At 41.1% G+C, this 16,884-nt stretch overlaps 1 protein-coding gene across 1 annotated transcript in view; it reads right to left on the bottom strand.

Annotated features, from left to right (window-relative positions):
• ADAMTS15 (ADAM metallopeptidase with thrombospondin type 1 motif 15) overlaps nt 1-16,884 on the bottom strand; it is a 39,273-nt gene that overhangs the window by 9,864 nt on the left and 12,525 nt on the right. The window contains exons 2-4 of the mRNA XM_072611612.1: nt 10,054-10,186; nt 9,309-9,476; nt 3,328-3,611 (exon numbers count right to left, since the gene is read on the bottom strand). Of these exons, the coding sequence (XP_072467713.1) occupies nt 3,328-3,611; nt 9,309-9,476; nt 10,054-10,186 (585 nt within the window). The remainder of the gene's footprint in view (nt 1-3,327; nt 3,612-9,308; nt 9,477-10,053; nt 10,187-16,884) is intronic.

The following is a 16,884-nucleotide window of genomic DNA, read 5'->3' as shown; positions in this document are numbered from 1 at the left end:
TGTTAATTGTCTAGGCTTAAAAAGTGATGGAGGGGCAACTAGATGGCACCAGTTCTAGAATCAGGAGGACCTGAGTTCAAACCTGGCCTCTGACATTTACTAGCTGTGTGACCCTGGGCAAGTCACTTAACCCTGATTGCCTCCCAAAAAAAGTGATGGAGAAAAATGTTAATAATGCAAATTAGATTTAAAAATATGTCCTGCATACTTTTTTCTTCAGAGAACCAGTTGTTAAACATTTACCAGCACATCCCTAACTAGAATTTATCTTTGCACTCTTTATAGAGATAAAAGAGTTGACTGAGCAAATTAGGAATGTAACCTTGGTAAATAACTACACTTTTAAAAACTAAAACCAATATCCCATTCATAGGTTAGAATACAAACTGCTACTAGTTATATCATTTCCTGTCTTTTCTAATATTCTCCTTCCCCCCATTAACAGTTTGTCTTAAAGTAAGTGCCCATCAATTGGGAAATTGCTGAATAAACAGTGATATAAAAATATAATGAATAACTGCACTGTAAGAACACATACATGAAGAATTCAAGAAAGTTTAGGAGGATTTGTACGAACTGATACAAAATGACGTAAGGAGGAACAGAAGAACAATTTACACAATGACCACAACAGCGTAAGGGGAAACAACATTTAAATCTATTAGAACTCTGAAGAATGCAGTCACCAATAAAGACTACAGTGAGCTGTTAACAAAACAGGCCTGCCTCAGTGGAGAGGTTTTGGACTGCAGATGTGGGATGAAAGTTACACTGTCAGACAAGCTCAACCTGTTGGTTTATTTTGCATGGTTGTATTTATATTCTCTTAAGAGTGAAGAGTTATTAAGAAGTGATACTGATATAAGAGGAAAAAAATTAATGTGACCTTATGAATCTAAAAGGACCTCTTTAAATAGATTAAAAATTTTAATTATAAATGTCAATCAATCTAACCTCCCCACTCCCCACCTTCTGGGTCAAGTTGCTAGACTGTACGATATAGTATAATCTGATAATGGATGGGATTAGTGATATTAACAATATTCAGCTTCCTGCACTCCTAAAACCATTTCAACTTTGAGCTAGATTATGGAATGAGGGTCTGATTCTCTTTAGGGCCTGAGGAGAGAGGGAACAATAAATTTTGTCTCCAAATCATGTTTTCCTGGCATTTTAATATTTTAAAATGAGTCTGCAATCTCTGAGCTCATACCATCTGACCAACATTGTGCCAGCCTGGAACGTAAAATATTGCAAAAATAAAAAGTTAGCTGTGATTTCATCAGAATAGGAAAGTCCTGGAATGTGATGGCTTTGTTCTTATGAATATCACAACCCCTCTATGATTTATAGGGCAATATGTCCTATGGGATGATCTGAGGCACACAGAGGGATCAAGTGACTTGCCCAAAGTCATAGAGCTAGCAAGTATAAGATGCATGATTTAAAACCACTTCTTCTTAGCCAACTGTCTGTCTTTGTCTTAAATAATATGTAATAGGATCAGAGAATTAGAGCTGAAAAGGACCCTATAGATTATAACATTCAATTTAAAGAAATTTCTTGAATAACATTTCTGACAAGTGTTCTTAACCAGCCAACCACCCTTGAAACCTTCCTGTGAAGGGGATCCTGACACCTCAGAAGCAACACATTCCCAGGGACTACAATGGTGTAAGGGTCACATATTTATCTGGCAACCAGGACTCCCACTCCAGCTCAGATAAGAAGAAGCCAGAAGCAAGCTATCCTAGGAGAGGAAGAGAGAGGGGGAGGTGAGGAAGAGGATTGAGGCCAAGCAGCTCTAACACTTAGGAAGTATGTTCTTACATGTAGCTAAAATGTGCCTTTCAATGACATCTATTAGCTGTTTAACCCTACCCCCCTAGGGCCAAGCAAAACAAGCCTAATCCCTCTTCCACATGACGTCACTTTACACACCCAAAGAGAAAGGCTTAAACCTTTTTGTGTACTTACTCAACATATTTATTCTACTCTCCTTATCCTTAGGTATACATGCCTCTCACTCAGACTACAAGCCCCTAAGAAGGCAGGGCTATGTCCAACTTCCAGGCCAATACAAGTAACTGGTCCCTAAGCGAATGTTGTTTTTGGTGAACAAGCCTCACCCTCACATCAAATAGAGCCAAACCCTCACTCAGTAACCCAGAGGGGTGTGCTAACATGACAAAGAAGAGAGTGGATTCATTGTGGGACCTCCCTTGAGAGTCATGAAGTCCTTTACTAGCCAGAGGAATGAAGTAAATGAGGTGGTGATTTAAAAGCAAGGGGATGTTCTGATTTGAAAGGTTAGAGCTGGATTGCAAAGGGTGGAAGGAAATTCCAGGTCAGTAAAAATCAGTTATGACCTTTAGTTCTAGGTTCAGCAAACCCACTAAGATCCATTTAGGTTTTTTACTCATGGTACCAGTTAAGTTCCTGTCACTAGTAGCCTACTAGATTGCAAGCTCCTTACGGACAGAAGCACAGCTGGTTCTTCTTTGTACAACACAGCACAACACCCAGGAGAGTGCCCACCTCTTAGTAAATCTTTAATAGATATATATTCATTGAATCATGAATGAATAAATGAATCCCAACTTGGTGACATTAATGGGGAAAGAGCCATCCCTGAAGGGTTATAGGTCAAGCTTAGGGTGTGGCCAGGTAGTAAAAGAGGACACAGAAATATGGAGTCCTAACACCTGCTCCCTCTGGAAGGATTTTTCATTAAATCATTCAATAAAACCCATTAAGCTCCTTGAATTTACTTTATATCCTCTCTCTATTCCTTAAAAATTAAGAAGCAGAGAGGGATATAGATAGAAGAATTGAGATCCAGTGAAAAAATACACTCTACCTAAGGTCATACAATAAATTAGTAGAAGAAATAGAATCTGGTCCCCTGGTTTTCATATGGAGGCCCGTGTTTCTTCCTAGACACTGGGTCCCTTCAGGGAAGAAGGGGGGAAAAAAGAACAAAATTAAAAGTATACAGTAGAGAACAAAAGAAAATTTGTAAGGAAGCAAAGATGGACAGCTCCCAGCACAATGTGTAGTATTTATTACCTAGGCTTTCTTTATTGCTGTATATTTTAAATCCTGTCTCATGTTCTGCTGTGCATACGGCAATGCTGTTTTTTCTTTTATTTTGTATTATTTTAGTTTTATTATTGTTTGCTTCTTTTTTCTTTTCATATTTTGTATTTAAGTTTAAAACTTAAAAATTACAAATTAAAAAAAAAGAAGGGAATTACAAGAAGCATTCCACCCTGTCCTCCACTCACTGGCATCCCCAGTAAAGAGCAGGCTATGTATGGTACTCACCCTGTACTTACTGATGTTATGCCTCTCCACACAAGCCCCCTTCAGGCAAAACTTGCCTTCTCCACACCCAGTGCCATCTGCCCAGGGGAAGTGGCGGGTCTGGCACACCATCTGGCCCTTTGCCTTGCCTGTGCACCACAGCTTGGTGCAGTACTGCATGTAGGGGCAAGGCTTGGAGCCCACACCGAAGGCTAGCTCGCATTGCTGGTTCAGGGTGTAGCTGGATCCTGGTAGATCCTCAGGCAGTGAAATGGGTTTGCTGGGTTGGTCTAAGAGGCAGTCACCTGTGGAAAGCCAAGGGAGTTGAGAAGGGAGGAGGTGAGAGGCCAGGGCTGCTAGATCCTTGGGATGAATCAACAGAAGTTGAGGGCTACTTTCCAAAAGAGGAAGAAGGAAAAGAATTTTCTGCCCCCACGCCCTTTATACTTGGAAATCTAGAAACAAAGGGCTGTTGCTAGAGCTCTTTCAGTCCATTACCCTGCATCAGCTCAACCTGTTCCTGGGAGATGTTTTCAAGCATCTTCAAAGCACTCTCTTCCCTATCATATCATTCTGGCCTCATAATCATATGAGGTACGGAGGATAGGAACAATTCTGACCATATTATAGACAAGGAAGCCAAAGTCTTAAAGGTGAGATTTGGTGTTTTACCAAGAGAGACAGCAAGTAAAGAGCTTGTCATTGTTGTCGTCATTTCAGGCATGTCTAAGTCTTCATGACCCCATTTGGGGTTTTCTTGGCAAAGATACTGGAGTGGTTTGCTATTTCCTTCTCCAGTTCATTTTGTAGATGAGGAAACTGAGACAAACAGAGTGAAGTGACTTGCCCAGGATCACACAGCTAGCCAGTGTCTCAGGCCAGATGTGAACTTGGAAAGAAGAGTCTTCCTGACTTCCCACCTTGCTGCCACTTATACAACAGAACATATCAATTTTTTTCTGAAATTCCTTTTTTTCTCTATGGAGAAAGAATTAGGAAAGATATATACTTTTTACATACACAGCTATTCCCTAGATTTGAACTCGGGAAGATGAGTATTTCTGATTCCAAGACCTAGCACTCTCCTCTGTGCCACCTAGCTGCCTCAGTGAAGACCTTAGCTAGGGCTATAAGTCAGGATCCCCAAATCTGAGAGCTGGAACAACAGCTCACAGTTATATAGAACTTTAAGGTTTGCAAAGCACACATTGGATCCTCATAACAATCTTGTGAGTTAGGTACTATCATTATCACCATTTTGTAGATGAGGAAACTGAGGGTAGGAGAGGTTAAAGCACTTGCCATAGGTCATAAAAGCTAGTAAGTGCCTGAGGCAGGATTTGAATTCAGATCTTATTTATTCTAAGTCTACCTACTCTATTCATTATACCATATACTATCTAGCTAGAAGGTATCTCAGAGACCACTTCATCCAGCCTATACCTTAAAAACCCTTTCATCAACAAATCCAACAATTGAGCATCCAGCCTTTGTTCAAACCCCTCTAATGACGGGTACCTACTCTTTCCCATGATTAATTATTCCATTTTTGGATCATTCTAACTATTAGGAAGTTTTGGTGGCACAATGGATAGAGTTCCAGATCTGGAGTCAGGAAGACTCATCTTTCTGAATTCAAATCCGGCCTCATATACTTACTAGCTGTGTGAACCTGAGCAAGTCACTTAATCCTGTTTTAGTATCCTCATCTATAAAATGAACTGGAGAAGGAAATGGCAAACCACTCCAGCGTCTGCCAAGAAAATCTCAAAATGGGTCACAGAGAGTCAGACACAAATGACAAACAACTAAACATCAATAACTTTTGCTTATATCAAGCCTAAATTTACCTTTTTAACTTTTATCTACATTGTTCATATGAATATGACCCAAATGGGGTCATGAAGAGTTAGACATGACTGAAATGACTGAATAAGTACAATAAGTGTAATCCCTCTTCCAGGCAATAATCTTTCAAATATTTAAGGACACCTATCATGTTTTCTGAAGTAGTTTCTTTCATTCCCAGTTCCCTCAGTGAACATTAAGTGATCACAAACTTAATGATCCCTTAATGATCCTAGCAGTCCCCTTCTAGACACTTTCTAGGTTATCAGTGTCCTTACTAAAATGTTGCACTCAGAAATAAACAGAAATTTCCAATTTATGAGTAGGGAACATTAATAAAATAAAATTAAATTAATAAAATTAAAACATTAACAAAACCTGATTTTTTTCTCTTCACTTTGGTATCTTTAAATACTTTGTGAATCAATTCTTCAACACTCTTACAACTGTGTTACCTCCAGCAATAATTTACTCTTTGTACACTTGATCTAACAGCTGCTTTTCTTGTCTTTGTTTTCCCTAACACTATCTTTAACTTCTCTCTAAGTGCATCTCAGATCATGATGTTACAGTCCAAGTGTGGTGGCTTTTATTGTCTTTAATGATTTGAAAAATCTTTTATAAAAAGTTTTTGCAGATCTTTTCCATTTTTCTTCTGTTTATTGTCAACTCCATTTTCATCCTGAAATGTGCTTGGGATGACTTTGCCTACTTGAGTATCTTGCCAAGCTTTTTGTAAAGTTTGAATAAATAAAAATACAGTCTTTGAAGAATTTTTTTAGAATAGCATTACTCAGAAGGCAAATGGAAAATCACATGGTAACCATGAGCAGGTTGTAATATATAACAGATAAGGAACTACAAAGAACTAGAAAGAAAGAAAGACCCCCAGCGCCTTGAGTGCTCTACCTGGATGATAAGGCCAAGAGTCATACAAGATGCACAGGAATGAAAGAACTGTCATCTGCATCACTGGAGAGGACATTCACATCAATGAGATCAAAGATCCATTTGAGTTCTAAGCTGTTCAGATCTTTCTGAATACTCTCTCATCCAATAAATTAGCTTTATGTTACTTTCAAAATTGATAAACATGGTGGCTATGTCTTAGACAGACACTGATAAAAATATTAAACAGCCCGGGACCAAGCAGAATTTCCTGGAGCACTCCACTGGTGACCTTAGTGACTACTCTCTGGAGCTATCCATTCACTAATTCTACCTAATTGCACTACTCTATAGTCGATATCTCTCCATATTTTCCAGAATCAGATGAGAGACTTCGTCAAATGTTTAACTAAAACATAGGTGAACTGCACACCCACAGCATTTTCTTGATACCTGTCTAGTAGTCCTGTCAAAAATGGAAATAAGGTCAGTCTGACATGATCCATTCCTGATGAAGTCATAGTGGTTCTCTGTCATCACTACTATCATTTTCCAAAAGTTCACTAACCATCCTTTTACTAATTACCTCCCAGATTTTTGCCAAGAATCTAAGTTCACTAGCTTATCATCTAAAGACTCTGTTCTCATCTTTTTTTAAAAAATCTAGACAATGTTTGCCCTTCTCCGATCCTATGGTACCTCTTCCAGACTCTACAATCTTCCAAGTATCACTGATGCTAGCATAGCAGTGACATCTCCCAGTTCTTTCAGTAGGTTGGGACACAGGTCTGGTGACTTGAACATATCAAGACCAGCAAGGAGTCCTGTCACCCTACTTATTTCAGGTATTAACTCCCTGTGGCTACTTCTGTTGCATCCTTCACGATCCATAGATTATCCTTCTTTGCAGAGAAAACAGAAACAAAATATGGAGTAGAGAAACTGTTTTCACACCATCATCCATCATCATTATTACGTGTACCCCTAAAGAGCTATCCTATCCCTTCTTTGGCCTTCCAATTGTAGCTTTAAACTTTTTTGTTGTTCTTAGGATTTCTCACTAGCCTCAGCACATTACAAGCTTTAGCAATCCTGACAAAACTCTAACAGGATCATGTTATTGCTGTTCAGTTGTTTCAGTCACTTCTGACTTCTAGCTGCCCCATTTGGGGTTTTCTTGGCAAAGATCTTGGACTGGTTTGCCATTGCTTTCTCCAGTTCATTTTGCAGATGAGGAAACTGAGGCAAACAGGATTAAGTCACCAACCCAGAGTCACACAGCTATGAAGTATCTAAGGCCAGATTTGAATTCGGGGAGATTAGTCTTCCTGACTCTGGATTTGGCACTCTATCTACCTAACCACCCTAACTGCACCACCTTGTTGCCCTAACAGGATCAGGCTACACTTTTATATTTATCCCTATTACCTGTCCTTGCTTCTATCTTCTAGACAATTTTTTAAATCTAAGTTGATCAGAGAGTTCCCTGTGTATCCATATTGGATTCTGTAGACAATTCCCCCTTTTCTTTCTTGTTGGAATTACTTCTTCTTATGTCTTCAGAGTTTTATTCTTGAGAGCTTCCCATTACTCATGGACTAATTTCCACTGTAGAATTTTCATTCATGGTATCCTTCTTATTTTTTTCCATGAATCCTTTGAAATCTGCTCTCTCAAAATGTAGGGCACATATCACACTGTTCTTGGCTTCCTCTTCTTTACTACAAATTCAAAAATAAAATGGTAATTTTCCCCTCTAGGTTCTCATCATTTTCACCCCAGTGCCTCCCAACCTTTTGTTGGTCAGAATCTTATCCAGAATAGAATTTCCATTTGTTGGTACTTGTACCAGGCAAGGTAAGAAATTATTAGCTGCTGAACTCCAACAGATATATGGATAATTGAAGTCTCCCCCCATTACTATGTCATGCCTCTGTGCCACGTTTGTGATGTATCTTCCATACTCTTCATCCATTTCTTTTCTATCCAGGTGAGCTGTAGTATATTCAGATGACAATATTGCTTCTGTTTTGGCCCCATCCCAACCACTTCCTTGGTTCTTGAATTTCTTCCCATGAGTATAACTTGTTCATCCACATTGCCTCTCCATGTCATGGCATCCCATACAGAGACACATGCTTTTACTGTCCTATTCTTCTGAACTGGGTCTATCCTTCTAGAGCTTTCTTCTATTCATTGGGCTTATTCCAGCAAGCATGGAATTATATTAAGCTCTCCGGTTCAAGTTTCTTGTTACCCATACTTTTCCCCATGTTACGCATACTTTTTGTACAGTCCAAGGATTTTTATTCTTGGCTCCTATTTTAGATTTTAACTTTTATAAACAACTTTTATAAACACCAGCTGACCAGGGGTATGTTTCCTGCTGCTATTCATCCTATATCATGGCCACTCTCTCCAGCAAGGTGAACATACAAAAACAATTTTCTTTTCCTGACTCCCGGGAAGATCTTTTATAAAAGATTCCAACATAAAGAATAGCTTTCCTCTTGAAAAAGAAACTATCCTAAGTTATTACTAGAAGCTAATTAAGTCTTGGACTCTTGGTCTCCAACTGAGGCACAATGTACCAAAACATGACTGACCATCGCCTAAAATCATATCATCATAGATCTGGAGTGGATCTCAGAGGCCATCTAATCCAACTTCATTTTACAGATGAGGAAGCAAAGGCCCAATGACATTGAGCAACCTGGTCATACAAGGTAGTAAGTAAGAGTCAGGAGTCACATTTGAATCCAGGTCCTCTTCCTCCAAAAAGGAAGCTAGGTGACACAGTGGAGAGATCCAGTACTGGCCCTGGAGTGAGGAAGACTCATCTTCCTGAGCTCAAATCTAGCCTCAAACACTAACTATGTGACCCTAGGCAAGTTGCTTAAACCTGTTTGTCTCAGTTTCCTCATCTGAGCTGGGGAAGGAAATGGCAAACCACTCCAGTATACCTGCCAAGGAAACCCCAAATGGGGTCACAAGTAGTCAGACACAACTGAAAAATGACTGGACAAACCTCTTACTCCAGAGATGGTGTTCTTTTCACTGCTCCATAACACCTCCTACTACTGTCCAAAGCCTACAATCAGGTATCAGAACCCTGGTTCAACAAGCTAGCTAGTAACAATAATAGCTCCTATTTATATGGCATTTTTCAGTTTACAAAATGGTCTCCTCACTGTAACCCTTTGGTAACCACATACGGCCTCCCAGTGAGCCTTTCCTTCCTCCGTCTCTTAATACCACCTACTCACCATGTCCACTGTCCAGGAAGTCAGTGATGATGGCAGCACTGCAGGCTGACCAGGGGTTGGCACGGTCAATCTGGATAAGGGTAGGGGACATCATGTGGTTGGCCCGTAGCTTACCAAACACCTCCTCACACACCTTCACGTTGTCATGGGGCATGTTGAATACGTGACCTGGGTGGATAAAACAAGAGAAAGTGGTTGTTTAGACTAGAGAAGCAGACCACTCAGAGGATAGACAGGCAAAGATAAGAAGAAATGTGGGACAAAAGTGAAAAATAGCCTCCTGGAGGAGAGACCCCACAAAGCTCATGCCAGACACTGAAAGTCTGGCCAGGAAGCAGCCTGGAGGAACTGAGAAGCATGAGTGATAGCTGAGAAAAATGGTGGAATCCTCACAAGTTCAGTCTCTCTCCTTCCCCCAAGTCATTTACACTTGTTTCCATACTCCCCCCACTCCCAATAAGAGCGTGAGTTCCCTCCTTTTCTGCATCTCCTCACAGTGTCCCATAAAAGCATGCTGCACATAGTAGGTGCTCATTCAGTGCATAGGATGTGCAAGTGTTAAAAAGGGTTCCCCTTGAGTCCAAATGCTAAAGGAGACCAGAGACTCCTACACAGCAGAGACTAATCTCTGACCCTCAGAAACATTCAGAGCAAATCCAGCTAAGCCCAGGAGCAAAAGAATTCCTCCTTCTCTCTCTCTCTCTTTCACACACACACACACACACACACACTTCTCCAGCCTTACCCAGCTCATGGGCAGTGGTGAAGGCAGATGGAAGCCCATCATCCTCAATGACAGAGCAGCTCCTCTTGGGGTCACACATGGTGCCCACATCAGCCATTCCCAGGGTATCGCAAGTAGTGGCACCACACAGATCCTGCAATGGAGAAAGAAGAAGCAGAGATCTAGAAGTTAGAGGCAACAGTGACCTTGGGGAAGGGGGAATGGGAGAAGAAATAAAACCACCTAGAATATATCTGCATGCTGTCATTCCTGCCCCTAACAAATCCAACATCTCTCCCAATCAATCCTTTCCTACACAGGTTATTTTCTGCCTTCGGCTAGTATAGAGATGTCAAGGGGGTCAGGCTAGGCTAAAGAGATGGCTGGCCCTAAGACAGATGCTTTATAGCTTTTATATGCCTACTTCCTGTCTCGGGCACTATCCTTGGGAGAAAATTAGGAGGTTAAAATAAACCCAGAGGGTTACTTTATATAGAGAAAGCCCTCCTAGCTTACCAGGGCAATGATTCCTCAGCTGGGTGAGGCTGAGTGTCCAAAGAGGCTTTGGTGTCCAAAGAGGAAGGACAAGATAGAAGGTGGGTATAATCCCCTTCCATAGTCAACATTTGGCTGTACAGCTTCTGCCATATCAAAGCACACTATTTCCATTTTCCTTATTTTTTTCTTAGTTTTTTTTCCTTTTGTTCTGTTTCTTCTTTCACAACATGACTAATATGTAAATATGTTTACATGATTGCATATATGTATATACATGTATGTATATATGTGTATGTGTATGTACATATACACATATACATACCTATATCAAGTTGCTTACCATTTTAGGAAGGAAGGAAGAAAGGAAGAAAATTTGAAACTCAAAATTTTATTTTAAGAAAGACTGTTTAAAAAATAAATAAAATAAAATTTTAAAAAGATTTTCCTGTCAAAGTTTCAAGACCTTTAGTCAACTGAACATCAAGTGAAAAAACTTCCTGTATCTGCCAGATAAGGCTTTATTTCGTTTAATCAAAACAGAGACCAGGGTCAAGGGAAGCCAACAGTGAGGGATAATTCCATTTGGCTATAGAAGTTCGAAGGAATCACTTTTTAAAGCAGATTATAACAAGAAATGATGAATTCTGACCTGGGCAATGCATTCGGCAGGAAAGTCATCTCTATTTGCATTGAGATTTAAGATCAAAGCATCATAGATTTAGAACTAGAAGGTACTTTAAAAGTCAAATTTTCTCATTTAACAGATGAGGAAACAAATTTCCTTAGAGGTTAGGTGACTTGCTCAAGGTCACACAGTAAGTATGAATCCGAGAGTTGAATCTCTGTCCTCTGATTACAAATAGCTAAGCTCTTCCAGCAGCCAGGTCTATATAAGAGGTCAGCAGCTAGGTGACGCAGTAGAGAGTGCCAGGCCTGCAATCAGTAAGACTCATCTACCTGCATCTATTCTCTAACCTCCCTGAGAAAATTCATGCACACACTATGTATGGTTCAGTCAAACAGACTTACTGTTTCTCATTCATAACATTCATCTCCCATCTCCAAACCTTTGCACTAGTTGTAGCCCATGTCTAGAAAGCACTGTCTTCTTCTTTTCTCCCCTACCTACATCTCTAAGATTCCTTAGCTTTCTTCAATGTTCAGCTCAAATATCACCTTCTATATAAAGCTTTTCCTGATAGTCCCTTACCCAAATATTCCCCAACTTACCTCATATCTATTCTATACATACCTGTATGCACACATGACATCTTCCCCCTTGGCCCCAGCCATAAGACAACTATAGGAAACCCCTTCCCCACTCCTATATCAGATAGCCACCTTCACCTGGTCAGAATATAAGTTCCTTAAGGACAGGGCCTCATGTTGCTTTCATCTTTGTTTCCATATCATTGAGCACAATGCCTGGCACATAGTAGGTACTTAATAAATACTTGTTTGATTTAATTGATGCAAGTTGTATGCCACAGTTTGTTGTTCAATCTCTTCAGTCCTGTCTGACTCTTCACAACCCCACTGGCAGTTTTCCTGGCAGAGATACTGCAGTGGTTTGGCATTTCCTTTGACAGACTGGGAAACTGAAGCAAACAGGATTAAGTGACTTGCCCAGGGTCATGTAAGTGTCTAAGGCCAGATTTGAACTCAGAGAGATGAGTCTTCCTGACTTCTCACCTTGCCACCCTGTATGCAATAGTGCATATCAATTTTTCTGAAATTCCTTTTTTTCTCTATGGGGAGAGAATTAGGAGGGATATACAATTCATTTACATACACATCTATTCCCTAGTGGGAGTTAAAGATACAGTCACACAATTCCCCTCACTCCGGTTGTGCTAACTGTGCTCCTTCTTGTTCTTTAATCCTACTTTCCATTTAAGTTTTGCCTTATTGGGGAAGGGGGAGCCAGAGGAGCCATCTATCATGATTTAATTCAAGTTTTTCCAAGTTTTGTCACTTGAGCAGTCAAACTTAGATTCACATGATCATGTGCTAGTCATACTTTCTAATGACTCAACTGCCTCTGGATATAGACAAAAGTGGAGTATGGATTGAGGCAGACTCTTTGGTTGCTTATGCACAGCAATCTATGGACCCCACAGCTGGAGTTCTTACAGTTTTCCATGCTCGGGAAGTCTCTGCTGCAATCAGCATCCCAAGGGGGATGTCACATGAAGAGGCTGAGCAGGCGAGGACAGCTATTGAACAAATGACAGAAAGGAGATAAATAACACAGATCAGGTTGTAAGAGTTGCCTAGAGCAGAGCTGGGATGAGACATTTGGGAACCTGAAGCAAGGTCTGGAAATTATGCTCCCCACATATGACTATCCAAGGAAGGTTCTGAGCCTTCACCATCCCCTGCCGTGGCCTGACATCACAAAGCAAATACCTAAATGTCATGAAGAATGAAATCTTTCCTGGCATTCAAAATGCATGCATTTATAAAAGTTACGTCAAAAGTATCTCTCAATGAATTCCCCTGCCTGTTACTCCCAACTGCCAATCTAGCCAGCCCTCAATCCTAAATAATATCCAGAAGCCAGAAAGAAAGAGGAAAGAAAGGATGTAGGAGAATGGAAGGATGAAAGAAGAAAGTAGAAAAAATATCGGCTAAGGAATTAGGATACCTGGATTCTAAGTCATTTTTTGTTATTGTTGTTCAGTCTTTCTGACTCTCTGTGATCTCATTTGGGATTTTCTTGGCAGAAATACTGAAGTGGTTAGCCATTTCCTTCTCTAACTCATTTGGCAGATAAGGAAACTGAGGCAAACAGGGTAAAGTGTCCTGCCCAGAGTCACACAGCTAGTAGGTGTCTGAGAACAGATTTGAACTCAGAAAGATGTGTCTTCCAGATTCCAGGTCCAGTACTATATCCACTGTGCCACCTAGCTTTCCATTCCAAGTCATAGAATCATGGAAATAAGGCTGGAAAAGATGTGAGAGGCCATCTTGACCAGCTGAAGTAGCCAAGGCCCAGAGAAGTTATGGGACTTGCCAATAGTTACACAAATAGCATGCAGCAGAGTTATTACTTCTTCTGTAGAACCATTCTCTGGGTAACCTTAGCCGTGTGATTCTTCCTTTCTGGACCTCTCCAAGAGGAAGGGGTTCAATGAGAAAGTCTTCAGGGTCTATCATTCTTCGGTTCTGCCTTACTCACATACTACTGATTTTTCTTTGTCCTCTTTCCAGTAAAAGTTGCTTGAAATAGAGCTTTGCATTTTTAGGGAAAGAGGGGAGGAGCTCCTTTTCAGAAAGCATCTTGGCCACACCAGACTCCAAGGCCTCTTGGGATGCCCGCTCCTCCACCACTCCCCTCGGCAGCACATCTCAACTTGGCCTTGAGCAGGGACAGATGTAAATCTCTAGAATCACTTGAGAACTAAGAACATGGAAACAGATATTGGAACTCAGAATTCTCCTATCTCTTTTGCAGAAACTTTAAGAAAGAAAAGTTTCCTTTCCTGTCATAGTAGATACATTCCTTCTAGAGAAGATTCCACTTGTAAGTTTGTCCACATGGAACCCAGAATTCAAATCCATTCAGTTCTTATGGAATATTCTTGAGTAGGTATACACATGCAATTATTCGCATGTAGAAAAACTGTCACCCACTGACCATTTAAAATCCTGAACCTCCACAGGCTCTTCTTCCCCCAGCACTCTGTGGGTGTGTGTGTGTGTCTCTCTCTGTGTCTCTCTCCCTCTCTGTCTCTTTCCCTCTCTCTCTCTCTGTCTCTCTCCTTCTCTCTCTCTCTCTCTCTCTCTCTCTCTCTCACATTTTCTCTCTCTTACATACCATCACAAACATCTATTAACTAATCACTACATGAAAAATACTTTGTTAGGATCTAGGGGAGATATGGTTTACATAACACAATCCCTATCCTCATGGAATTCAGAGTCTAGTTGGTATATATGATACAAATACAGGGATAGGGAGTAGGTCTGTGCTTTCATTGGCATAAGGGTTGTGCTGTCCATATAGGTTATGTGAATATCCACACGGGATTTCTATACGTTTAGATAAGCAGTTCCTGGGAAGCATGACTAAACAGCCCAGTGCTTGGCACATAGTTGGCACTTCATAAATGTTGATTGAGGGATCTGGACTGCCCCTGAGGAGAGGAGAAAAGCCAATAAGATAGCTAAAGAGGAGAGACAGGAAAGCCCTTGGAATAATGCCAGGCTTGGTGCTTTCTTCTAGAGTACAAAGGGATACTAGACTAGAATTATATTTATCTGCTTCTAAATATTGCTGGTTTAGAGATACAATCATTTCCAAAACAAAAAGCCACTTTCCTAATAGCTCATGTGGGAAAAGGGTTGCTAAGGTAGGTTGCCAAGATTACACTCACCAGCTTGAGCCCTTCTCACCAACACTGGTTAAACAAAGGACCAATCACAAATAGTGAACAGTGAGCAAACCCATTTATCCAAGCAAATAGTAAACAGAAATTGGAGGCATTAGACAGATTAAAATGTACTAGAAAACACACAAGAGTGAGATGAGATCTCACCTCAACCAAGAGAGAAGACCCCATCTCACCCAAGGGAAAATTCCCCAAAGTCTCTAGGGAGATAAGCTGAAAATCAGGGACATTTTGAAGAGCTGATTTCCCCTACACGTCTGCAGCTTGCACAGTCTTTCGCTCTTCTCTCTATGTGTCTGGAATCAGTCCTGAAGAAAGACTTGGAACCATGTGTGAACCTTGAAGAAAGAATGAGAAATGTGTCTCTACTCCAAAGCTCTAGGAATAGCTCCACCCCTCACAGTCACACAGCCCTGCATCACCATTCTTTCCACCAATACAGAGTCCCACCTAAGCAGCAGCATCCAAAAGGACCCAAGTTTAGTTGGAAACTTGGATTATATTCACAAAGGGAACTCCTGAGTGAGGAAACTGTCTCCACGGATGCCGGTCACTTGCTACGGCCAGTATGGGTCAGAGGTGGGATGTGAACCCAGGTCTTCCTGACTGGAACTGGTTAAGGGAGATCCTTGAAGGCCATGCAGAAAAGTTTGTACCTTATGTGTTGGGGAATAAGGAGCCACTTAAGATTTTTTGAGCAGGAGAGTGTTAAGACCAGACTTATACAGAACAAAGATTCTTCTGGTTGCTATAAAGCCAGAAGTTACATCAGGTTCTTCAGCTATAATAAAGGGATAATAATAGCACCTCGCTCCCAGGGGTGTTGTGAGGATCAAATGAGATGTTTGTAAAATGCTTACTACAGTGAATGGTACATAGTAGGCACTTAACAGATGCTTTATCCCTCCTTCCTTCTTTCCTTTTTCTCTTCTTCCTTCCCTCCTTCCTCCATCCTTCCTTCCTTTCCTCCCTTCTTCCTCCCTTCCTTCCCTCTTCTTTCCTTTTTCCCACCTCCCTCCCTTCCTCCTACTTTCTCCCTTTTCTTGTTCCCTCCTTCCTTACTTCTTTTCTTCCCTATCTTTTCCTATCCTCCTTCATCTTTCCCTCTCCCCTCCTTCCCTTCTTTCTTCCTTCCTTCTTTCCGTTCCTTCCTCTTTCCCTCCTTCCTTCCTTCTTTCCTTCCCTGCCTCCTTTCTTCCTTCCCCCTTCCTTCTTTCTTTTTCTCCTTCCTTCTCTCCTTCCTATACAAGAGGCAGGAGAGAACAGAGGCAAGATGCATGTTAGGAAGCTATTGTGATAGTGCAGGCAGGTGCAAATGAGGGCCTGTGCTAGGGTGGTGGCAGAGAGAAATATAGAGACAAAAGAAAGCTTGGTCCATGGAGGGAATAAAAATCACTTCTCATGTTGCCCTCATAAATTCTGCTTAAGCTAAGTATGCTGGGAGAAATAAACAAAAGATAATACAATGTGCTCCCAACCCAAATATCAAAGATTTGGGGATTATCTGCTGTTTTGGATTTTCCATGCTCTGCCTCTTCTATTAGGACAAATCAACCAAGATTTGTTTCTAGAAGCAGCCTAAGGGCACTGACAGCAGGAAAAGAGGTTTTCCTGTTCTACCACAAGAGCCTTCCTGGCTGGTGAGCAACCTGTTCTTTCCATCAAGAAATCCCTGTTCCCAGGGCTCAAACAGGGTGTAAGGAAGCCTGGCCGGTTTCATGAGAGTTGTTGTCCATCAACAACTCATGTCATCATAGGGGAGCGGCAGCAGTTTGAGGCCCAGGCTCTGAATCCCCCAGCATCAGGGGGATATGACGGACAAGCACAAAGTCTTGTATGCGCTCCACGCCTACGGCAGTTGTACAGAGTCCCAGGAGCATCCAGTTCTTTCTCACATACAGCATTGAATGCCTCCGCCCATCTGGACTGAACTCCAGATGCACTCTGGTTTCTTTAACCC

Source organism: Notamacropus eugenii, chromosome 5, assembly GCF_028372415.1.
Source record: "Notamacropus eugenii isolate mMacEug1 chromosome 5, mMacEug1.pri_v2, whole genome shotgun sequence".
Taxonomy (NCBI): domain Eukaryota; kingdom Metazoa; phylum Chordata; class Mammalia; order Diprotodontia; family Macropodidae; genus Notamacropus; species Notamacropus eugenii.
Note: the sequence above shows the minus strand (reverse complement) of the source record. Positions and strands in the feature narration are given on the sequence as shown.